Source organism: Osmerus mordax, chromosome 4 (assembly GCF_038355195.1).
Source record: "Osmerus mordax isolate fOsmMor3 chromosome 4, fOsmMor3.pri, whole genome shotgun sequence".
Taxonomy (NCBI): domain Eukaryota; kingdom Metazoa; phylum Chordata; class Actinopteri; order Osmeriformes; family Osmeridae; genus Osmerus; species Osmerus mordax.
Genome location: NC_090053.1, coordinates 11882940 through 11902583, shown reverse-complemented (window position 1 = coordinate 11902583; position 19644 = coordinate 11882940). Strand labels below are relative to the sequence as shown.

Genomic DNA, 19644 nt, shown 5'->3' with positions numbered 1-19644 from the left:
AAACAAATACATTTTAATTCATCATGATTTAAGAGAGCCTTTTTAATACAAAATATATGGGGGAGGGACTATGCAGCATCACCTGAGTGTGGGGTAAATGGAAATAACGTCAATCAAAGGCAAAGCTTTTCAGAGCTAGGAAGGAGCTCTAGATGGCGGATGAGCCTTGGGAAGTGGAGCTGTTCATTGGGCTTTTGTCAAGCTTTTTCTCTTTACTGAAATCCCTCAGGAGGGGGGCTATTTCGACATTAATATTCGAAAAAGGTTAACGATTCATGTTATATCAGTTAGAGCATATTTCTACGCCATTTAGTGCTTTATTGTGTCGTGTAAGGACGTCTTTGCTCAGCGTATGCTCGAGTCGTTGTTTTCTCTACCCTGGGTTGGCAGCCATGGCGCGCCTCCATTTATAGTGTGCTCCGTGAGGAGCCCAAGCCTGACCGTCTCTCTCGCACTGTAGTAGAATTAACTGTCTTTTAAAAAAACAAATACATATTTTTTCCTATTTGTTTAAAGTAGTTTTTCGTTTTTGCTCAACCTTATTTTGATATGTTTTCACAATTATTACATAAGTAATATAGCGGAGGTGAATCTAATATCGCATCATACCTTACTGTACATGGAATAGGTATGTTTACATTTTACTACTGCTCTTTTCGAGTGATTTATAATTTTATATCACGTTTTCATAGTTCTTTGTCTGATGACGCAGTTAGAATTAATGCATGTGGCTTGTTACGTGGGTATCATTGAAACACTGGATCACTGGATTTTAACCGAATCAAATCATGACATGCCATTTGTTTATCATTATTTTTATTTGAAAAGTATCAAATAATACTTTGGAGACAATGCATCTACCAATCCCTATGTCGCAACGTCAATGCTTTTACTACACTCTGAAAAGAAACAAGCTTTTGGGACTTCATCCCTGTTCTAACTTTTTACAGTAAATACCAGGACATAAGGTCAACTATTCAAAGTTTCAAGATAAATAATGATGAAGAACAAGAATAAAAAGCAAGAGGATGAAGGTTCGACTAAAAGCAATGCATCAAGGTATGATTATATATATTTAACCTTTTTGACATTGTTTTGATTGTTTACATTTTCAAGCTTGGTTGATCACCTGTGGACACACACATGACATTATTTTTACCAGTTTCATATCAATGACCTTGGTTGTGTTTAATAGCCACACCCTTATTTTCCCTGCATTTCTGACAGTTAACACTGATCTCTCAGGCCCATGTAATGCACATTGTCAATCGTTATGACAAGAGTTGATCTTCATGGCCTGCCTTGTTCAAATGCACAATTACAATTGTTTTGTTTTTTTGCTACAATGTACTATATGACCTTGTCTTATTAGTCAGCTGCATTGCACCATTTTACCATAGTATGTTGACTTTATTGTGGAACATTTGATATACCACTTTCATTTTCATTCATCATCAGAAACATGTGGTGTCATACAAAAAAAATACTATTGATTATCAATGTGTTATGAGGGCATTTCCAATTGATACATGGGCTTTAAACATGCTTCATAATTCATCCTTATTTAACTGTTAAGATAAAGATTTTCATTTGTAAAACATTATTCAATTCTAATGACAGTTAGGAAAAGGCATTTATACCTCAATTTAGAGTGAAGAAAGGTTTACAGATGCATTTTGGTGACATAACCTCCAATCCTTATTCATATTAACTATGTAAGTCAAATTTCCTGATTTGTTACCTAGGTAGAATTTTCTTTGATTAGGATAGGGGGTGAAGTATTTCACAATGTGTTTTGAGACTTTTAATCTGTTCAAAACCTGTAGGTTTAATTATAACTAGGCTATATATATTTACTACCATTACATTGACTTTTTTGCTTGGAGACTGAAATGACATCATTCATTAAAAAAAACCAAATTACATTGGGATTTACTTTCCAAGAGGGAAAGTGGCAAACTGTCAACGTTTAACAGTAACATTGTGTATGTTGATATAGACAGCATATTTGCCTCATTAGGCTACTTATAAAACATGTCTTGCCTACTCCTTTCAGTTAAATATACTTTGTTTGGGGTTAAGTCAGCAATTGTTACTATGGAGTTTTAAAACATTGTCTCACAATCTTTTGATTCTCCTTTCCCCACTATCTCACATAGTGTGAATTGTGATGGGGCAATATTTTATCAGTTTTCATAGCATGCCAACAAGTGCCTGGCAGTGGCTGGCATATATATATATATAAGTTTTTACTTAAAATTTAGAGTATTAACTACTTTTTCAATGTGAAAACAGAAATAACAAATGTATTTTTTATCAATAAAGATTAAATAATTATTATGACCTCATACTCATGTGATCAGATTATTTGGGTGCCACATTAAGAGAAAGTACAATACATTGTGACCCAAGAGCCATTGTTCTTCAGCACAGTCAGACAATTATCAACAGACTGTAAATTGAAAAATGGTAAGTGCAAATGGTTAATGTGTAAAATGACAATTTAGGCATTCAAGTCTACAATTTTGTTCCTAACTGTTCACGGCAGCTGATTACAGAGTTACAAGCCACAAAACCCATACCAGCATTGTCACATTTTCACTCTGCCCTCAGTCTTGATTTCCATATGTAGTGCATGTTGAAAGGTCATTTGTGCTGAATTGGTGCTGTGACTGGGTGCTTTGACTGGGCAGATGGCAGCCATTTTAGTAACCTATCACAATTCTGAAAGTCCTGCACCACTAAATTAGGTCCTCTATCACTGTTTGTCTTTTGATTGTGATCACTTTAGAGTCACATAGTAGTTGAATAGTATGAGAGGCAGTGGTTCAACAATGTAGGCTACTATTTTACATATTGTACTGAAAGTCACTTACAAAAACACAAAATGGCCCTTGCATTGTGCTGCATAGCTAGTATGACTTCTGCTAGAAAGTGCTCAGAACTACAGGAAGATGGAACAGGAAGTTGGTTCAAAGGTCGGAAGCTTGTACTTTGAGCTGGGATAGGCTAACGTTCCACCTAGCAACCCACAAGCCTATAGTAATTGAGTTTAGGTTTTTGTCCCTCCCATTTGTGACCTCACTCAGGAAGGTTTCATGCTTGGTCAGCAGGAGCTGAATTCTCAATCTCCGACAGGCACAGTCTGACTGTATAACCTAGATGGCAAACACATGTATTTATTTTGGTTTCAAACTGGTGCTGATATCACTGTTAAATAATATTTAGGCTTGTATCATGTACAACTATTGTTGTTTAATTTCAAATTATCCGTAGTCTCCTTTAAAAGATTCACTCGTCTTATTTATGCTAGAGAGTGTAAACAACGTAATTAAAAGATACACCTATTATGACAGATGCATTGAAATTGCTTAAATAGCTAATGAGATGCTATAGGAAGTAGTGTGTGTCAATTTTAACCAATATGGCAGTCCCTTGTGGGATCTATTTTGAAACGCCAGGTGGTGTGCACCCTCCAGTGTCTGTTATGGGTACTGTATTTGTTCACAGCCAGATCGTATCAGTCAACTACTCGACTGCCAATTCTTTTCTCACATTCAATGGGGCGAATTATTCCTAAACTACAATGACACAATCCTTCATGTTTTTGTTATTCAGTCTGTTGATTCTCTTTGGTTGAGTCTTTACCCCTCATAATAATGTTTTTCCTGTCTGTAGCCCCTCAATATATGTGGGGCTGTCATAAAGAGTTGTCATTAACATAAGAATAATTCAATCTTGCTGTCAAATTTACAGCAAATATCACAAATCTGTACACTTTAGGAATACATTAATTGTTCCCTTAATTGTCCATTGAATGTTCCAGAATATAAAATTAAGAGCCTTGCTTTGTTCTTTATTGTTTTTATTTGAAATGCATAATCAACATTATCCAGCTGTATCAAAGGGGAAAGTCTGAATTACTGCCCTTTTTTTGATACTAGCAACTCGGCTTCAGAAGAATCCAACCACTCAGGGTCGGAATCAGGCAGTCACTCGGAGAGTGAGCGTGGCAGCGTGAGGAGAACGTCGCACCACTCTGCTTCCAACAGCTCCTCAGAATCTGAGAGCCACTCTGAGTCCGAAAGTGAATCTACAGGGTCCAAGTCCCAGCAACATTCCACTGATGTGAAGGACAAGCCAGTTAGAAAGAAGGACAGTCTAGCAGATGTAAAGAAGGTGAAGAAATCACTTCTGGCTTATCATCCAGTTAATTAAGATATGGGCCACTGCTTTCCTGGAATTAATCATATTTCCATAGGTTGCAGGCCATCTAGGCACTTGTAGTCTAAATCACATGGCCAGTTATGTAACAGTGTTGTGATAGTTTTACATAATTTCTGTGTACATAGAATATTAGTAGTTATGAAGTGTGGTTCCGTTTGGTGACGTTACGTTCTTATTACAGATGTGGGAAGAACATCCCGATGTCTACGGAGTCAGGCGCTCAAGTCGCAGCAGACAAGAACCTGCCCGTCTCAATATCGGAGCTGGGGTAAGAGGTCCATGATGGGACTTCTATGGAAATCCACAGGCCTTAACACCGATCATAGAGTTGATATTCAAATTTACCATGTCAGAATTTCCAAGATTACATATCGGCATACTCACAACACAAGCTACACAATGTACCAAAATTGGAGCCACAGTAATATATAATAATCGTTCCTGGACTGACATATATTAAGAGAATCTGGTGGTGCAGCAAAGACTGCAGTTTCAAACATTGATCAATTATAGAGTGGCACCATCTAGTGGTTTTGATGTGTAAGCAACGATTATAACAATCAGTTTTTCATAACCATTTGGCACCATACATTCCAGAATCTTAAATCCCCTTTTACTATGTCAGGATAAGTCAATGCATGGGTGTTACCTGCTTAACCCTGACCCTCTTGTTAAAGAAGATGCAAAACATTTGTAAACCAGAGACATGGAGAAAATGGAAATGTGCAGGATATAGTGTCATAGTACACCGATCAGCCATAACATTTTGACCACCTGCCTAATATTGTGTAGGTCCCCCTTTTGCCACCAAAATAGCCTTGACCTGTTGAGGCATGGACTCCACTAGACCTCTGAAAGTGTGCTACGGTATCTGGCACCTAGATATTAGCAGCAGATCCTTTAACCCTTGTGTTATCTTCGGGTCATTCTGACCCATCAGTCATTGTGACCCACCGTCGTATTGCGACAACTTTACCGCATACAAAAACAAAGTGAAGCATTTTCTTTTAACCGTTGGGCTGTCTTAGACCCCCCACATTGCAAAGGTTAAAATAAAATTATTTTTATTTGTTTTTGTATTGGGTAAAATTGGGTAAACACAACGATGGCTCGTTATGAACCTTTGGGTCATGTGACCCGAAGGCAACACAAGGGTTAAATCCTGTAAGTTGCGAGGTGGGGCCTCCATGGATCGGACTTCTTTGTCCAGCACATCCCACAGACGCTCGATTGGATTGTGATCTGGGGAATTTGGAGGCCAAGTCAACACCTTGAACTCGTTTCTCAATCCATTCCTGAACCATATTTGCTTTGTGGCTGGGCACATTATCCTGCTGAAAGATGATACTGCCATCAGGGAATACCGTTTCCATGAAAGGGTCTACATGGTCTGCAACAATGCTTAGGTAGGTGGTACGTGTGTAAAAGTAACGTCCACATGAATGGCAGGACCCAGGGTTTCCCAGCAGAACATAGCCCAAAGCTTCACACTACCTCCACCAGCTTGCCTTCTTCCCATAGTGCATCCTGGTGCCATGTGTTCCCCAGGTAAGCGACGCACATGCACAACCATTGCGTGATGTAAAAGGGGAAAGAATTTGATTCATCAGACGAGGCCACCTCCTTCCATTGCTCTGTGGTACAGTTCCGATGCTCACGTGCCCATTGTAGGCGCTTTCGGCAGTGGACGGGTCAGCATGCACACCCCATATGCAGGTGTTCTGACACCTTTCTATCATAACCAGCCTTCACTTTTTAAAACTATTTTGAGCTACAATAGCTTGTTTGTTGGATCGTACCACATGGGCCAGCCTTTGCTTCCCACGCGCATCAGTGTGTCTTGCCCATGACCCTGTTGCTAGTTCACCACTTTTCCTTCCTTGGATTGCTTTTGATAGGTATTGACCACTGCAGACGGGGAACACCCCACAAAAGCTGCAGTTTTGGAGATTCTCTGACCTAGTCTTGCCATCACAATTTGGCCCTTGTCAAAGTTGCTCAAATCCTTGCGCTTGCCCATTTTCCCTTGCCCATTAACTTTGAGTACAAAATGTTAACTTTCATGCCTATTATATCCCACCCACTGACAGGTGCCATGATAGCAAGACAATACGGGGTATTCACTTCACCTGTCAGTGCTTATAATGTTATGGCTGATCGGTGTATATTTCCCTACAATATAGAGAAACTATTTTCCAATAACCATTTAGTTGAGATTTAATCAAATATATACACATTTTAGGGCAGCAGTGATTCTGAAGGTGGAAGTCCCAAACGAAAAGGACCACGGTCGAAGAAGAAAGAGTAAGTATTGAGACTGCAGCAATGTGAAAGACAACATCTTCTGCATGGTTATTCAGTTTCATTTTTGTCGTTCCTTTGGGAGTATTACAAGCACTTAAATCCATCTTGATAAAATTTCACATTGCTGTGGACATCTTTTCTGCTGTATTGGCACTCCTTCAAACAAAACAGCATATATTTGAAATTAGAGGTTTTATATGATATTTTAGTTGTATGACTTTGAACACAGTTCCTTGCTCACAAAATATTATAGTGCCCTCTGGATCTGAGTGCTTTTCCGTAATACAGTCTGACCATTCAGATCCCATCGTTCACTCATGTTCCACAATTAATTGTTCTGTGTAGTGCTGTGTTTGTATGCACTCCCTATCATTGTGTTCATTCAAATTTGGGTGTCTGTACTCCAAATTGAAATTTGTGGGAGTTTCAGCCAGCTAGACTGAGGCAGCTCGGACAACTTTAGTGGTGACACTTGGTAGTGTGATTCGTGAGCCTGTTATCAAATTCGGCATAATAGATGGACTCCAAATTTATACTTTAGTCCAATGATTGGCCTTGAGGGTGAACTGTTGGTATTTCTGTGTTAAGAAATACCTGGAAAGATGATGACTCAAATGATGAAGAGGAGGATGAGGATGCCAGCAGTGCAGACAGTGAGCAAGAAGAAAAAAAAGTTAGATCCAGACGTCTTCCTGCTAGAAGGTAAGAGTGTAGCGAAGGCTGGCCATCAGATGGCTCGTCTAGTCTGTCTCAACTCACTTCATTCTCATTGTGTGATCAGTCGTCTTAATTTCACTGTGTTTTGGCTTCGGGGAGCGAATGCGAATAACCTGTTTAGGATTCTCAACCATACTGAAATGTTTCCATAATGAGACGTTGCCAAATGTAGAGTATTTCTTACATTTGAGTAAAAAGTGAGAAGAATTTAGTGAGTATTAGATTACTTTGGGGATCCTCAGCAATATCAGTACCACAACCAAAGCACTGAAATTCAGTTAAATGATGGGAAACATTTCCAATTGCACGAAACTTTTCCAGTTGTTTTTAAAGTGTCTGATGGTGGCCGGCTTGTAAGTAAGTACATTTTATTTATAAAGCACACTCTTAACACAGCAAGGCTGACCGAGGTGCCGAACAAAAGCAAAAAGAAGACACCATAAAATACATAGTAAAAACTAAATACAAACAGTCAATAACAGTAAAATAAGTAACATTACAACTCAAGAGGTAGTGGGAAACACTAGTGCATATCAGTGTGTTTTAAGTTTGGATTTAAAAACACAATGAAGAAGCCTGCCTAATAGAAAGGGCTTGTCCTTGTGTTTTGATATTTTACAGGCCTCAGACTAAATCAACCCCCGTGAAGAAGCAGCAGCTTCAAAAAGGAAGGAAAACCAGGAAACAGGAGTCATCCGTTGAGGAAGATGACGATGACGACGACGACGACGATGACGACGACGACGATGAAGATGACACCCCAAAGAGACAAACTCGTCGCAGAGTGGCAGCAAAAGTCAGGTGTGACGTGTGACACATGCTGGTGCTTCAAAGACCCATATTGTAGTTAACTGTTTGAGGGAAATCATTTTATTTCTCACTGTCACATTTTGCATTGATAATAACACAGGTTTTTGGTTTCACAAGGAACCAAATTGCTTTTGTAAACTGCTTCAAACATTTCGTACTGAGGCGCCCTCATCTCTCGCTAATTGTCCCTTGTCATATGCATGGTTTTGTGTTATAAGTTATAAGGAGGACCAAAATGATTTTGAGACGGACTCTGATGACCTGATAGAGATGGTAGGGGACGTAGCTGAGGAGCAGCAAGATGATGACAGTGAGACCATAGAAAAGGTCATGGACATCAGGATCGGCAAGAAAGGAGGTACTGAATCTCTACATGGCATCTTATCACTACTCACCTAGAAATAAAGAGCGGTTGTATTTATTTTGTTGAGACTAAGATCACAAGTCTACTAAACAGAGAGCTTATGGCATGTATAAGAAATGCCCTCACCTCCCTTTTGCATATGTTTTGACCATTTTCTGTTTGTTTTTCTGTTAGTCACTGGTGCTTCCACTACTCAGTATGCTGTGGAGGCCAACGGGGACCCTGGGGCAGACTTTGACCCAGAGAAAGACGAGGGTGAGACCCACTACCTCATCAAATGGAAAGGCTGGTCCTACATTCACAACACCTGGGAGAGCATCGACTCTCTTACTCAGCAGAAGGTCAAGGGCTCCAAAAAACTGGAGAACTTCAAGAGGAAGAATGACGAGTTGAAGGCATGGTGAGGAACTGAGACCGGTGCCGATAAGTCGTTTTGTTGTATTCTTTTGGTACTCAGTTTGAAACCCAGTGACACATGTTATGTTCTTTAGGTTTAGAAAAGCATCTCCTGAGGATATTGAATATTACAACTGCCAGATGGAACTGACCACAGACTTGAATAAGCAGTTCCAAATTGTGGAGCGAATCATTGGTAAGAACACTGTAAAAAGTTTGTAAAAGCGTATTTTCAATTGCCAGAAGTGTGTAAGTAGTTTTAACAGGAAATAAGAATTTTGTAACAGTGTATAAATATCACTATAGTTGATATTTATTATTTGGTATAAAATTATTTGTGTGCAAAATTGTAATTTTGTTTTTTCTTCTGAACAGCAACTAAAACAGGGAAGATGCCAGGGTCCATTGATTTTCCCTGTAAGTTGGTCTAATCCATAAAGTGCGCTTACTACTGCTATGTGTACTGTATGATCCCCACATTAAACCATGTTCACTCTCCACACTCTCTTTTTCTATCCTGAATAGCGCACAGTCACAAGACGGCGTCGTCGTCTGATGAACCTGAGTACTTGTGTAAGTGGATGGGCCTTCCCTACGCCGAGTGCAGCTGGGAAGATGGAGCTCTGGTTCAGAAGAAGTTCCAGCACTGCATAGATAACTTCAGCAACAGGGACTCCAGCAAAACAATCCCTTCCAAAGAGTGCAAGGTGAATACATGGTCAGCAGGAAATTCTGACAGAGCTCTGAAAACAGAGCGCCACCTGACCAATGCCCTTCATAAGACGCAGAGCAACATGCAGTGCTGTGTCCTAATCGTGGTGCAACGTTGTTCTCTATTGTCGATCTCAGGTGTTGAAACAACGGCCTAGATTTGTTGCACTGAAAAAGCAACCATCTTACATTGGAAATGAGAACCTGGTGTTGAGAGATTACCAGTTAGATGGACTCAACTGGCTGGCCCATTCCTGGTGCAGGTAACAACCTGAGAATCAGCAAATCTTTAACTGTGCTGTATTATAGATTACAAAACAATATATAGTATACATACATATACATATGCAGTATGACCATTATGTTATTGTGTTCCTCAGGTGCAACAGTGTTATCCTTGCCGATGAGATGGGTCTTGGAAAGACCATCCAGACCATCTCCTTCCTGTCCTACCTGTTCCATCAGCACCAGCTGTATGGGCCTTTCCTGGTGGTGGTGCCCTTGTCAACACTCACCTCCTGGCAGAGGGAGTTTGAAACCTGGGCCCCTGACATGAACGTGGTGGTCTACTTGGGGGATGTTATGAGTAGGAAATCAGTAAGCAGCATCGCTCGTTCCAAACATGCAGTTTTTGTGACAGCTCCCAAGATGGCTCTGAAATTTTCATCTTCAATATTTTTCTGTCTTTACCAGATCCGCGACTACGAGTGGGTAAACCACCAGACAAAAAGAATCAAGTTCAATGCACTTTTGACCACGTATGAAATTTTACTGAAAGACAAGGTAAGGCATCAGAACATTCTGGGTTCTTTTTCAATAACTTTATAGTAAGTGATTGCTCAAATATTACGTTGTTACGCCCTTTCTTCAGTTTGTCTTATCTGTAACGGACTTATCTTGCAGGGGGTTTTGGGGAACATCAACTGGGCCTTTCTGGGTGTGGACGAAGCCCATAGACTGAAGAACGATGACTCGCTGTTATATAAGACCCTCATGGACTTCAGGTCGAACCACAGGCTGCTCATCACTGGCACTCCTCTTCAGAACTCTCTCAAAGAGCTGTGGTCCCTACTGCACTTCCTGATGCCTGACAAGTAGGGCTCTCTCGTTTCCCTTCAACCGACAACTCCCCCCAATCTCCGTTTGCTTGCCACCTCAAGTCACAGCGACACCGCATGCGTTCTCCCGCTCTCGTTTGCAGGTTTGAAAGTTGGGATGACTTTGACGATGAGCATGGGAAAGGGAGCGACAACGGCTACCAGAGTCTCCACAAGGTCCTCGAGCCCTTCCTCCTGAGGCGCGTCAAGAAGGATGTGGAGAAGTCCCTTCCTGCCAAGGTGGAGCAGATCCTCCGCGTGGACATGTCAGCCCAGCAGAAACAGTTCTACAAGTACGTGCCCGAACCCTGTCCAGATCACCCCCTCCATCTCGCTCTCCGTCTGACAGCCTTTCTCTGCTGACGATTGGTGTCCTATCTAAAGCACGCTTCCTCTCTGTCTCTCTTCCTCCTTGTCGTCTCGCTCCCGCTGCGTCTGACAGGTGGATCCTCACCAGGAACTACAGAGCGCTTTCCAAAGGCACTCGAGGCAGCTCCTCCGGGTTCCTGAACATCATCATGGAGCTAAAGAAGTGCTGCAACCACGGTTTCCTGATCAAGCAGCCAGAGGAGGGGGAGAACGAGACGCAGAAGGAACACCTGCAGGTATGACTGTCTCTCTCAACGGCTTGAGGTGCACGCCTCTAGGCCTTGTGGCAGCGGCGAGTGATAACGGATGACGAGCTTTGAGCGAAACAGACAGCATAGGCTACCGCCTGAAGATGTTTTTTTTTGTGTGTATCGACTCTGGTTCCCTGTGTTTGGCTGGTTGTCTGTTTCGACCTCTCTTACTATGTGTGCCGCAGAACCTGGTGAGGGGCAGTGGGAAGCTGGTGCTGCTGGACAAGCTGTTGACCAGGCTCCGCGAGCGAGGGAACCGTGTCCTCATCTTCTCCCAGATGGTGCGCATGTTGGATATTCTGGCAGAGTACCTGGCCCAGAAGCGCTACCCATTCCAGGTGAGTCCCCCCCCCCCCCCCCCCCCCAGCCCAGAGGAGTCTAAACGGTATTCTGAACACTCCTGTATGGCCTCATTCCCATATTTCACTTGTTCTTAGGTCCTCATGACATTTATTATATCCTGTCTGTGAGTAGTGACTGCGTTCATAATAAGGGTGCTCACAGGGCTGTGGCAAGCTTGGCTTAGGTGCCACCTTACAGGATCAGGTTGCTGCACACATAACCAAGCAGACTCGTAACAAATCTGGTTATTTTTATCCGAGAGTTATTTTTTGATGCGAACTGGAAGGAACCCAGAGAAACGGGGCAGCTAGTATACAGACTTGCGTCTAAGCATGGGTGAACCGTTGCAATGCTCTTTGACAGTAATCGAGGTCATGGATTCCGCAACACCATGTTTAACGCAGTGTTGCGACAAGAAACCTTAAGAGTGTAGGCTTGGAATTTGGAAAACTCTCCCAAGGCGTAACGTTTTGTCTTCCTCTCCCCCTCCTCCCCCAGCGCTTGGACGGATCCATAAAGGGAGAAATCCGAAAACAAGCCCTTGACCACTTTAATGCTGAAGGATCTGAGGTATGCCAGACAGTATTTCATCGAATGTGATGTTGTACACGGTAGCTCTGAGCATGGAAAATGTGCATTATTGGGAGTTGTTGATTCAATATGGTTGGTGGTGATGATTTTTTTTTCTCCTCTACTTTCCAGGACTTCTGTTTCCTGCTTTCTACTAGAGCTGGAGGTTTGGGGATTAACTTGGCATCTGCGGACACAGTGGTGATCTTTGACTCTGACTGGAACCCCCAGAATGACCTGCAGGCTCAGGCCAGAGCTCACAGGATTGGCCAGAAAAAACAGGTAGGGCACGACTAAAACCTGGATTCGCAATTTCTATGTGGGACACGTGATTCTTGATATTCTTTTCCATGTTTAGAATTTTGAAAATGTCCCTCTTGCTTCTCAGGTGAACATCTATCGATTGGTCACCAAGGGAACAGTGGAGGAGGACATTATTGAGCGAGCCAAGAAGAAGATGGTTTTGGATCATCTTGTCATCCAAAGAATGGACACCACTGGTCGAACCGTTCTAGAGAACAACTCTGGAAATTCTAAGTGAGTAAACCAACTGAATACTCTGTCTTTTGAAAAGAGCCTTTGGTAAACAGTCTATCAGGCACTTATTGTTGATGCCTGCTTTACAGTTCCAACCCATTCAACAAAGAGGAACTGACTGCCATCCTGAAGTTTGGAGCAGGAGATCTTTTCAAAGAGGCAGAAGGAGAGGAGTCTGAACCACAGGTATACCTAGAAAGTAGAGTTTTGCATAGATTTACAAAAGGGTCACCCAAGACGCTTGAAAACGATATACTTCCAGAAGCAAATTATTTGACCACAACGTTTTTGCCCTCCCAGGAGATGGATATTGATGAGATCTTGCGATTGGCTGAAACAAGAGAAAGTGACCAGGGATCGAGTGCCACAGATGAGCTCCTCTCTCAGTTCAAGGTACGCTACCAGCTTGCTCGTACAATCTCCAGTGAGGCCTTCGGGTTGAAAACACCTGTAGCTCCACGACCCTGCACTTGACTACACTGCCCTCTTCTCCTCCCTACAGGTGGCCAACTTCTCCAACATGGAGGAGAGCGCCCCCGAGATAGAGGGGAGGGCCGTGAAGGACTGGGACGACATCATCCCCGAGGACCAGAGGCGTCGGCTGGAGGAGGAGGAGAAGCAGAGGGAGATGGAGGACATCTACATGCTGCCCCGCAGCAGGAGCTCCAACAAGAGGGTGAGGGACGTTCGTGCAGGTTCCTCCTCTCTCTCTGTTTCTCTCTTGCGCACTCTTTCTTTCTTTTTCTCGCTCTCTCTGTTTCTTTCTTTATTTTCATTTTCTTGCTCTCTCTGTTTCTCTCTTCCTCTCTCTGCTTCTCTCTCTCTTACGCACACTTCAGTGCTGGTACCTCTCTGGAACGTTCCCTTGGGGGTGGGGGTGCTGAGCTATGCACTCTCATCCTCTCCTGCTATCTGCATGTATGATGTCTGATGGGATTTTAATGAGTACTTCCTCGGGGTGAATTCCCCCTTGTGGTGCTACTGTGCGCGTAGTGTAGGTGTGCCTAATGTACCGCCCAAGAGGTCTCCTTAACGAATCATTAGCTTCTGGGACTCCGGCGAATCCCTTGTGGCGCATGAACGAATATTCATACCTGCATAATAACTCAGAAGATTTCGCGTGTTCCTGTATGGCCGGAATGGGTCTCCGTTCAAAGTAAAGACGTAGTCTGATGACCGCGTGCGTGTGCTTGTTCCCAGGCGCAGGCCAACGACAGCGACAGCGACGTGGGCTCCAAGCTGAAACACCGCTCGTCGGGCTCCGAGAGCGAGACTGACGACAGCGAGGACGACAAGAAACCCAAGAAGAGGGGCCGGCCCAGAGCCCGCAAGAACAACGTGGAAGGTTTCACAGACGCCGAGATCCGACGCTTCATTAAGGCGTACAAGAAGTTCGGATCTCCTCTAGAAAGGTCTGCGCCGCTCTGCTACCACCGATACACTGTTAAGTCGGGTCAGCAAGATAGTCCTGTTGGTCCGTTGTTTATACCGTAACAGTGCCTTTCGTTCACAGACTAGAGGGCGTTGCCAGGGACTCTGAGCTTGTGGACAAGTCCATAGCGGACCTGAAGAGACTGGGTGAGCTTATCCACAGCAGCTGTGTGGCTGCAGTGCAAGAACACGAGGAGCACCTCAAAGAGAACCCCAGCGAAGGTGCGTGTCCGCTTCTTTCCTTGGTGCGAACGTTGACCTCTTCGGGTTTGTGCGCCCGTCGTTTTTGTTTATTTTTATCGAAACGTCTGTGTCTGCTCCTTCAGCCAAAGGCCCTGGGAAGCGCCGAGGGATCAACATCAAGATCTCGGGAGTGCAGGTCAACGCCAAGTCCATCATCCAGCACGAGGAGGAGTTTGAGCCACTGCACAAAGCTATACCGGCCAATCCCGCCGAGAGGAGCAAGTAAGCCGGCCACCAGCGTGGATTATAACATAGGGCAACACATAAATCACATAAATGTCAGCAGAAAATAAGTTTGACCATCTTCTTCGACACAGGTTCCAGTTAACCTGCAGAGTGAAAGTGGCTCATTTCGACGTGGACTGGGAGGTACAAGACGACACGCAGCTCCTGCTGGGCATCTACGAACACGGCTACGGCAACTGGGACCTGATCAAGACCGACCCTGACATAAAACTTGCCGACAAGGTACACCGCACGAACAGACAGGTTAATTTTCACGGCATCACTGGATATGTGAACGTGAGAGTTGAAGTGGGTGTTTGTTTAACATCCGGTTTGTTTTCCTAGATCCTCCCTGATGACCCGAACAAGAAGCCCCAGGGGAAGCAGCTCCAGGCCAGGGCAGACTACCTCCTCAAGCTGCTGAAGAAGGAGGCGGACACTAAGGATCAGTCTAAATCAGGAGAGGAGGTGAGTAGAAACACGACCTCTTGTCGTGAACCCGCTGACTCGCAGAATGGAGGATGAGAGAATCACAGCTTGCAAGGAAGCTAACTTACCTGTTTAATCTCTCTCTCCCCCCTCCCACACACACACAACTAGACCAAAGCGAAGAAAAGAAAGCCCAGAGTGAAGAAGGAGAACAAGGCTCCTAAAGATGAGCAGGGCAATGACATATCTTCCCCCTGTCTGTCAGACAACCCCTCAGAGGAAGGGGAGGTGAAGGTCAGTCTGTTTGGGATGGTGCAATTCCATACTAGTACACTGGTGTAGAGCCCGTCAGCAACACGATTCCAATTGTATTTAAAGGTCGGCGACTGGTTCCAGCTTATTTATTTGTTAATTTCCTTGTCTAAAAGGATGACGGAGCAGAGAAATCTCCATCAAAGAAGAGACAGAAGAAGAAGGATAACAAAGAGAACAAAGAAAAACAGGGAACTTCTAAAAAAGAGAAAGAAGGGGACAAAGACAAAAAGCGTCCCAAGGGCAAAAAAGATAAGGTATTTTTCTGTTGCGAGCGCCACATATCGTTGTCGTGCACGTATACCATTTCACACTTACTAACCTTTCCTGTTTCGGAGCAATTGTGAGGAACAGTTTTTGGTTTCTGGTGTTTGTCTTTGGACATTGGTGGCAGATGAATGTAAAGATAATCTTAGATTTTTTCTGGATCACAAGGGTTGGAACAGGGCGTCATTGTATTCGAGGTGTTTGCATGCAGTGTTCTGAGGTAGTTTTTTTGGTGTTTTTTCCCTCTCAGGCTAAAGGAGCCAAAGGGAAGAAACCCCAGGGGCCAGTGCACATCACTGCTGGGAACGACCCCATTCCTATCGGAGAGGAGGACGAGGAGCTGGACCAGGAGACCTTCAGCATAGTCAGTTATTTACACTCTCTTCTGCTGCTCAAACACATCCACTATGGAGACCACAAGTCCAAGACAAATTATATAATAATAACATAATAACAGCTACCATAATATTATCTACAAAACATCATTTGAGTCACCCCAGACATCCTCACTCATGTATGTGGTAATGGAGGATATTGAACAGATTTTCATGTTAAACTGTTTTTCCCCAGTGTAAGGAGCGCATGAGGCCAGTGAAGAAGGCCCTAAAGCAGCTTGATAAGCCTGACGAGGGCCTGTCTGTCCAGGAGCAGCTCCAGCACACAGGAACGTGCCTGCTGAAGATAGGAGACCGCATCACCGAGTGCCTCAAGTCCTACAGCGACCCGGAGGACGTCAAAACCTGGCGTCGGTAAGCCATGGACGAAACTAGCTACACGCACTAGTCATTTTTCAGGGGAGGTCGATGTTTGTTTTGAAACTCCACCGTGTGTTCTTGTGTCCTCTCCAGGAACCTCTGGATCTTTGTGTCCAAGTTTACGGAGTTTGGTGCGAGGAAACTTCACAAACTTTACAAAATGGCTCTGAAGAAGCGTTCACACGAGGAAGACGTGAGTAGCTGTTTGTCCCTGCTAGTATTCATATTACCTCAGTAATAAAGCAGTTAGATGTTTAAGACTTAAACATGAGAGTCGTACTGACTGATCTTCACATGCCCTGGGACCTTTCTAGAAGGACCAGAGGAAGAAGGATGACCCCTCGGGTAGGAAGAAGCCCATCAGGTCCGAGACCTCTGGCTCCAGTCGAGAATCTATGGGGACCCAGCCGTCCTCCAAGTCTCACCCAGGCATGGCTCACTCTTCTGGGCCAGGCCCGCACGGACATCACAGAGAACCATACAGCCAGGCCAGCAAGAGACACTTTGGAAATGACGGTGAGATAAAGACAACCTTTTTGATTTTTTTTGTCAAATGTCTCATTAAGCTGTGCTGATTTCATTCTAAAAACATGCATGTGTTGGTCCGTTCGTTACAGATAGAGGAGACTGGCAGAGAGAACGTAAATACAGTTATCCTGGAAACAGCAACCAGTCCTGGCAAGGGGATCGGCATCACCCGTATGACCAGCCACGATACAAGGACCATCACTATGGCGACCGTCGTCCCCATGGAGACTCCTATCGCAGCTCTGGCGGTTACCGTAGCAGCAGCTCCCCCCGGAAGAGGCCGTACGACCAGTATGACAATGACCGAGATCACAGAGGTCATCGCACCTATTACGATAGGCGAGTTACTCACCGTTTTCGCTTAGAATCACATCCATGTTAATTTCGCTGGATGGAATTTGTGTGAATCGAAAGCTGGTATGTTTGTTAAAAGTCGTGTTTGACACCTACACACATTGTGTAGGTTGAGGCCGCGGTGGCCTGGGTTAGACTCCAGCCCAGGCCCTTTATTGCATGTCATCCCCTCTCTCTCTTCCCACATTTCCTGTCCTCTCCAAAGCCACTATCTCTGTCTAAAATAATATAAATATATTGTAAATTAAATAAAAAGTTGGATCTGTAAAGGTAGGTTTTTCATCTCGATTGTCATTACAGGCACCCGGACCCCAAAAGGAGACGCTCGGACGAGTTCCGTCCTAACTACCACCAGGGGAGCGGAGGAGGTCATGCCCAGGAATTCAGGAGGATGCCCGAGCACAGGCCCGGCCAGGCCCCAGCGGGGACCGAGCACTACCGGCCCTTACACCCAGACAAACCCCCTCCGTTGTTGGACCCACGCTCCCCACAGGCCCACAAGTCCCCCCAGGACTCCCACTCGCCACTCGAGCGGCCTGCGGAGCAGAAGGGGGACGGGCCAGATGGGACCTGGAACAACAGGAAGTTGTGAAGCCCCTTGCCGCAAACGGAGGGGCTGGACTTGAGGGGCTCGTATCGGGAAAGAACGAAGAAGGGGGCGAAAACGCATGCTGCTGATGGACAGGCCTGACGGGGTCGATTGTGCCCTCACTGTTCGGAAGGGAGATAACACCAACTCTGAAAACCAGCAAACCCCCCCCCCCCCCCTTCCCCAATGTGTGATTGTGATGATATACTATGCTTGTGCCCCCACAAGTGAGGAAACGAATATGTGAAAGATACGCTTTATGACATTGTTTGGTTGTTTTTGTTCTGTATTGGATGGTCCGGGTAATGCTTAAGGATTGGTCCCATGGACTGTTAATTATGAAAATGTTTTGATGCCTGAAAAATGAATGATGACTGATCTTGAAACTCTTAAAAAGTGCCTCAAGTATTTGGCCTTTTGAATGGTATAGATATGGGATTATTCTCAAAGGAACAACGCCTTTTTGTTTAACTATATGACTTTTAAACAGGTGTGATTGGAAGATATTCTGAATTGGATTATGTGAATCACACCATCACCTGTTAATTCATCTTCATCTTGTCCAGGTTGTTTAGAACTATGATATTTCAATATATACTTTTCCATGGTATCGAAATGGTGTTGCATCCTCTTTTAAAAATCATCAAGGAATAATAGGTAATCACGGCTATTTAGTCGTGAAGTACTATTCAAATTGTTTTAGGACATTTTGTATTTCTCATAATGTATACATCATTGCAATCTTAACACTTAGTCAACAGTGACCAAAGTATTTGCTGATAGGTTACGAACCTAATGGGAAAATCACCAGTATTGGGGGTATTGAATTTCATGTGCAAAGGTCTATAACACTATAATTTTGTCAACAATGTCCATTCAAGCTTTATTTTGTAGGTGTGTGAGGAAAGCCATTTCTGTCACCTTTCTTGAATCTGTATGTCTGTATGAATGGTACTTTAGCTTCATGTTATTCTCAGCACTGCACTACTGGTTGGCTCCACCTATAAAGTATTTAAAATGTCTGATAGTCTCATTCACACATTCTTTTTGGGTTGAATACATTTTGATGAACAGGGATAGTAATATTAGAAATCAGTAGATTGTTCGAGGAAGAATGGAGTGGACACGCATGCCTGGTAATTGGCTATCAATGGTCTTTTCGTTCCAGTGCCAAACCAAAGACTGGCCCTAGCTCCAGTCCGTGATCTTCTTTGTTTTTCTGTGTGCTTCTCCATCTGTGCCTTATTTCCGTGTATATATTGCTTCTGTAAATGGGTTTTTGGACATCACTGTCGTCACATACACACATAAATGATTGCAGTATTCCGCACTCCCTTCTATTGAGATTTTTTTTTCAACAGTTGAGTGATGCTTGTCGGATTGGGTGCTGGTGTTGGGAACAAAATGATTGAGTTTGTCATGGGCTTTTACTGCATCCCTTTGAGAATTTTGGGGGAATGGCAAACTTGATTACACAGGAATCTGTGTATAATGGCCTTTCTTGAGAAATGGCGAACTCTGTTACAATAACAAGCCAACACCACCCTTTTCCATGTTGTTCTACAGCTCCTAGATTGTATGTTCTTGAAAACATGCCTGAATTATTTATATTTGTGACATAGCCACTCATGTGACTGTAAATATGTTTATAAGGCATAAATGTAATAAACTTTCCTACATTATGAAACTTGTCCAAAGCTTATTGCTTTGATAATTTGTTTCTTTATCCAGAAGAGTACATTGAATCGAACACAACCGTTTTAGATCAAATGTGTTAGTGTAGACAGGTTATTGAAAATAACAGGTAAAATCTTAG

General features: G+C 43.7%; 1 protein-coding gene across 1 annotated transcript; it reads left to right on the top strand.

Annotated features, from left to right (window-relative positions):
• Positions 1-148: 148 nt before the first annotated feature.
• On the top strand, positions 149-19515 carry chd2 (chromodomain helicase DNA binding protein 2). Its single transcript, XM_067234089.1, has 38 exons — positions 149-628; positions 951-1059; positions 3945-4179; positions 4409-4495; positions 6470-6531; positions 7120-7233; positions 7870-8049; positions 8277-8416; positions 8597-8822; positions 8914-9014; positions 9194-9235; positions 9344-9525; positions 9668-9792; positions 9910-10126; positions 10223-10312; positions 10433-10623; positions 10731-10919; positions 11069-11231; positions 11432-11584; positions 12087-12158; positions 12291-12440; positions 12547-12695; positions 12785-12881; positions 12996-13088; positions 13198-13371; positions 13896-14107; positions 14209-14348; positions 14453-14591; positions 14687-14837; positions 14940-15062; positions 15195-15317; positions 15452-15592; positions 15853-15966; positions 16173-16351; positions 16451-16550; positions 16672-16873; positions 16975-17224; positions 17540-19515. Exons 2-38 carry the CDS (start codon positions 998-1000, stop codon positions 17829-17831), a joined length of 5460 nt encoding a protein of 1819 aa, XP_067090190.1. The 5' UTR covers positions 149-628; positions 951-997; the 3' UTR covers positions 17832-19515.
• The last annotated feature ends 129 nt before the right edge of the window (positions 19516-19644 follow it).

Excerpts from the sequence above, each read along its gene's own strand:
- chd2 (XM_067234089.1), top strand. The coding sequence starts at position 998 with ATGATGAAGAACAAGAATAAAAAGCAAGAGGATGAAGGTTCGACTAAA. Across the intron at positions 9,015-9,193 it reads AATTGTGGAGCGAATCATTG|CAACTAAAACAGGGAAGATG; the intron begins GTAAGAACACTG and ends TCTTCTGAACAG. Across the intron at positions 14,592-14,686 it reads AATCCCGCCGAGAGGAGCAA|GTTCCAGTTAACCTGCAGAG; the intron begins GTAAGCCGGCCA and ends TCTTCGACACAG.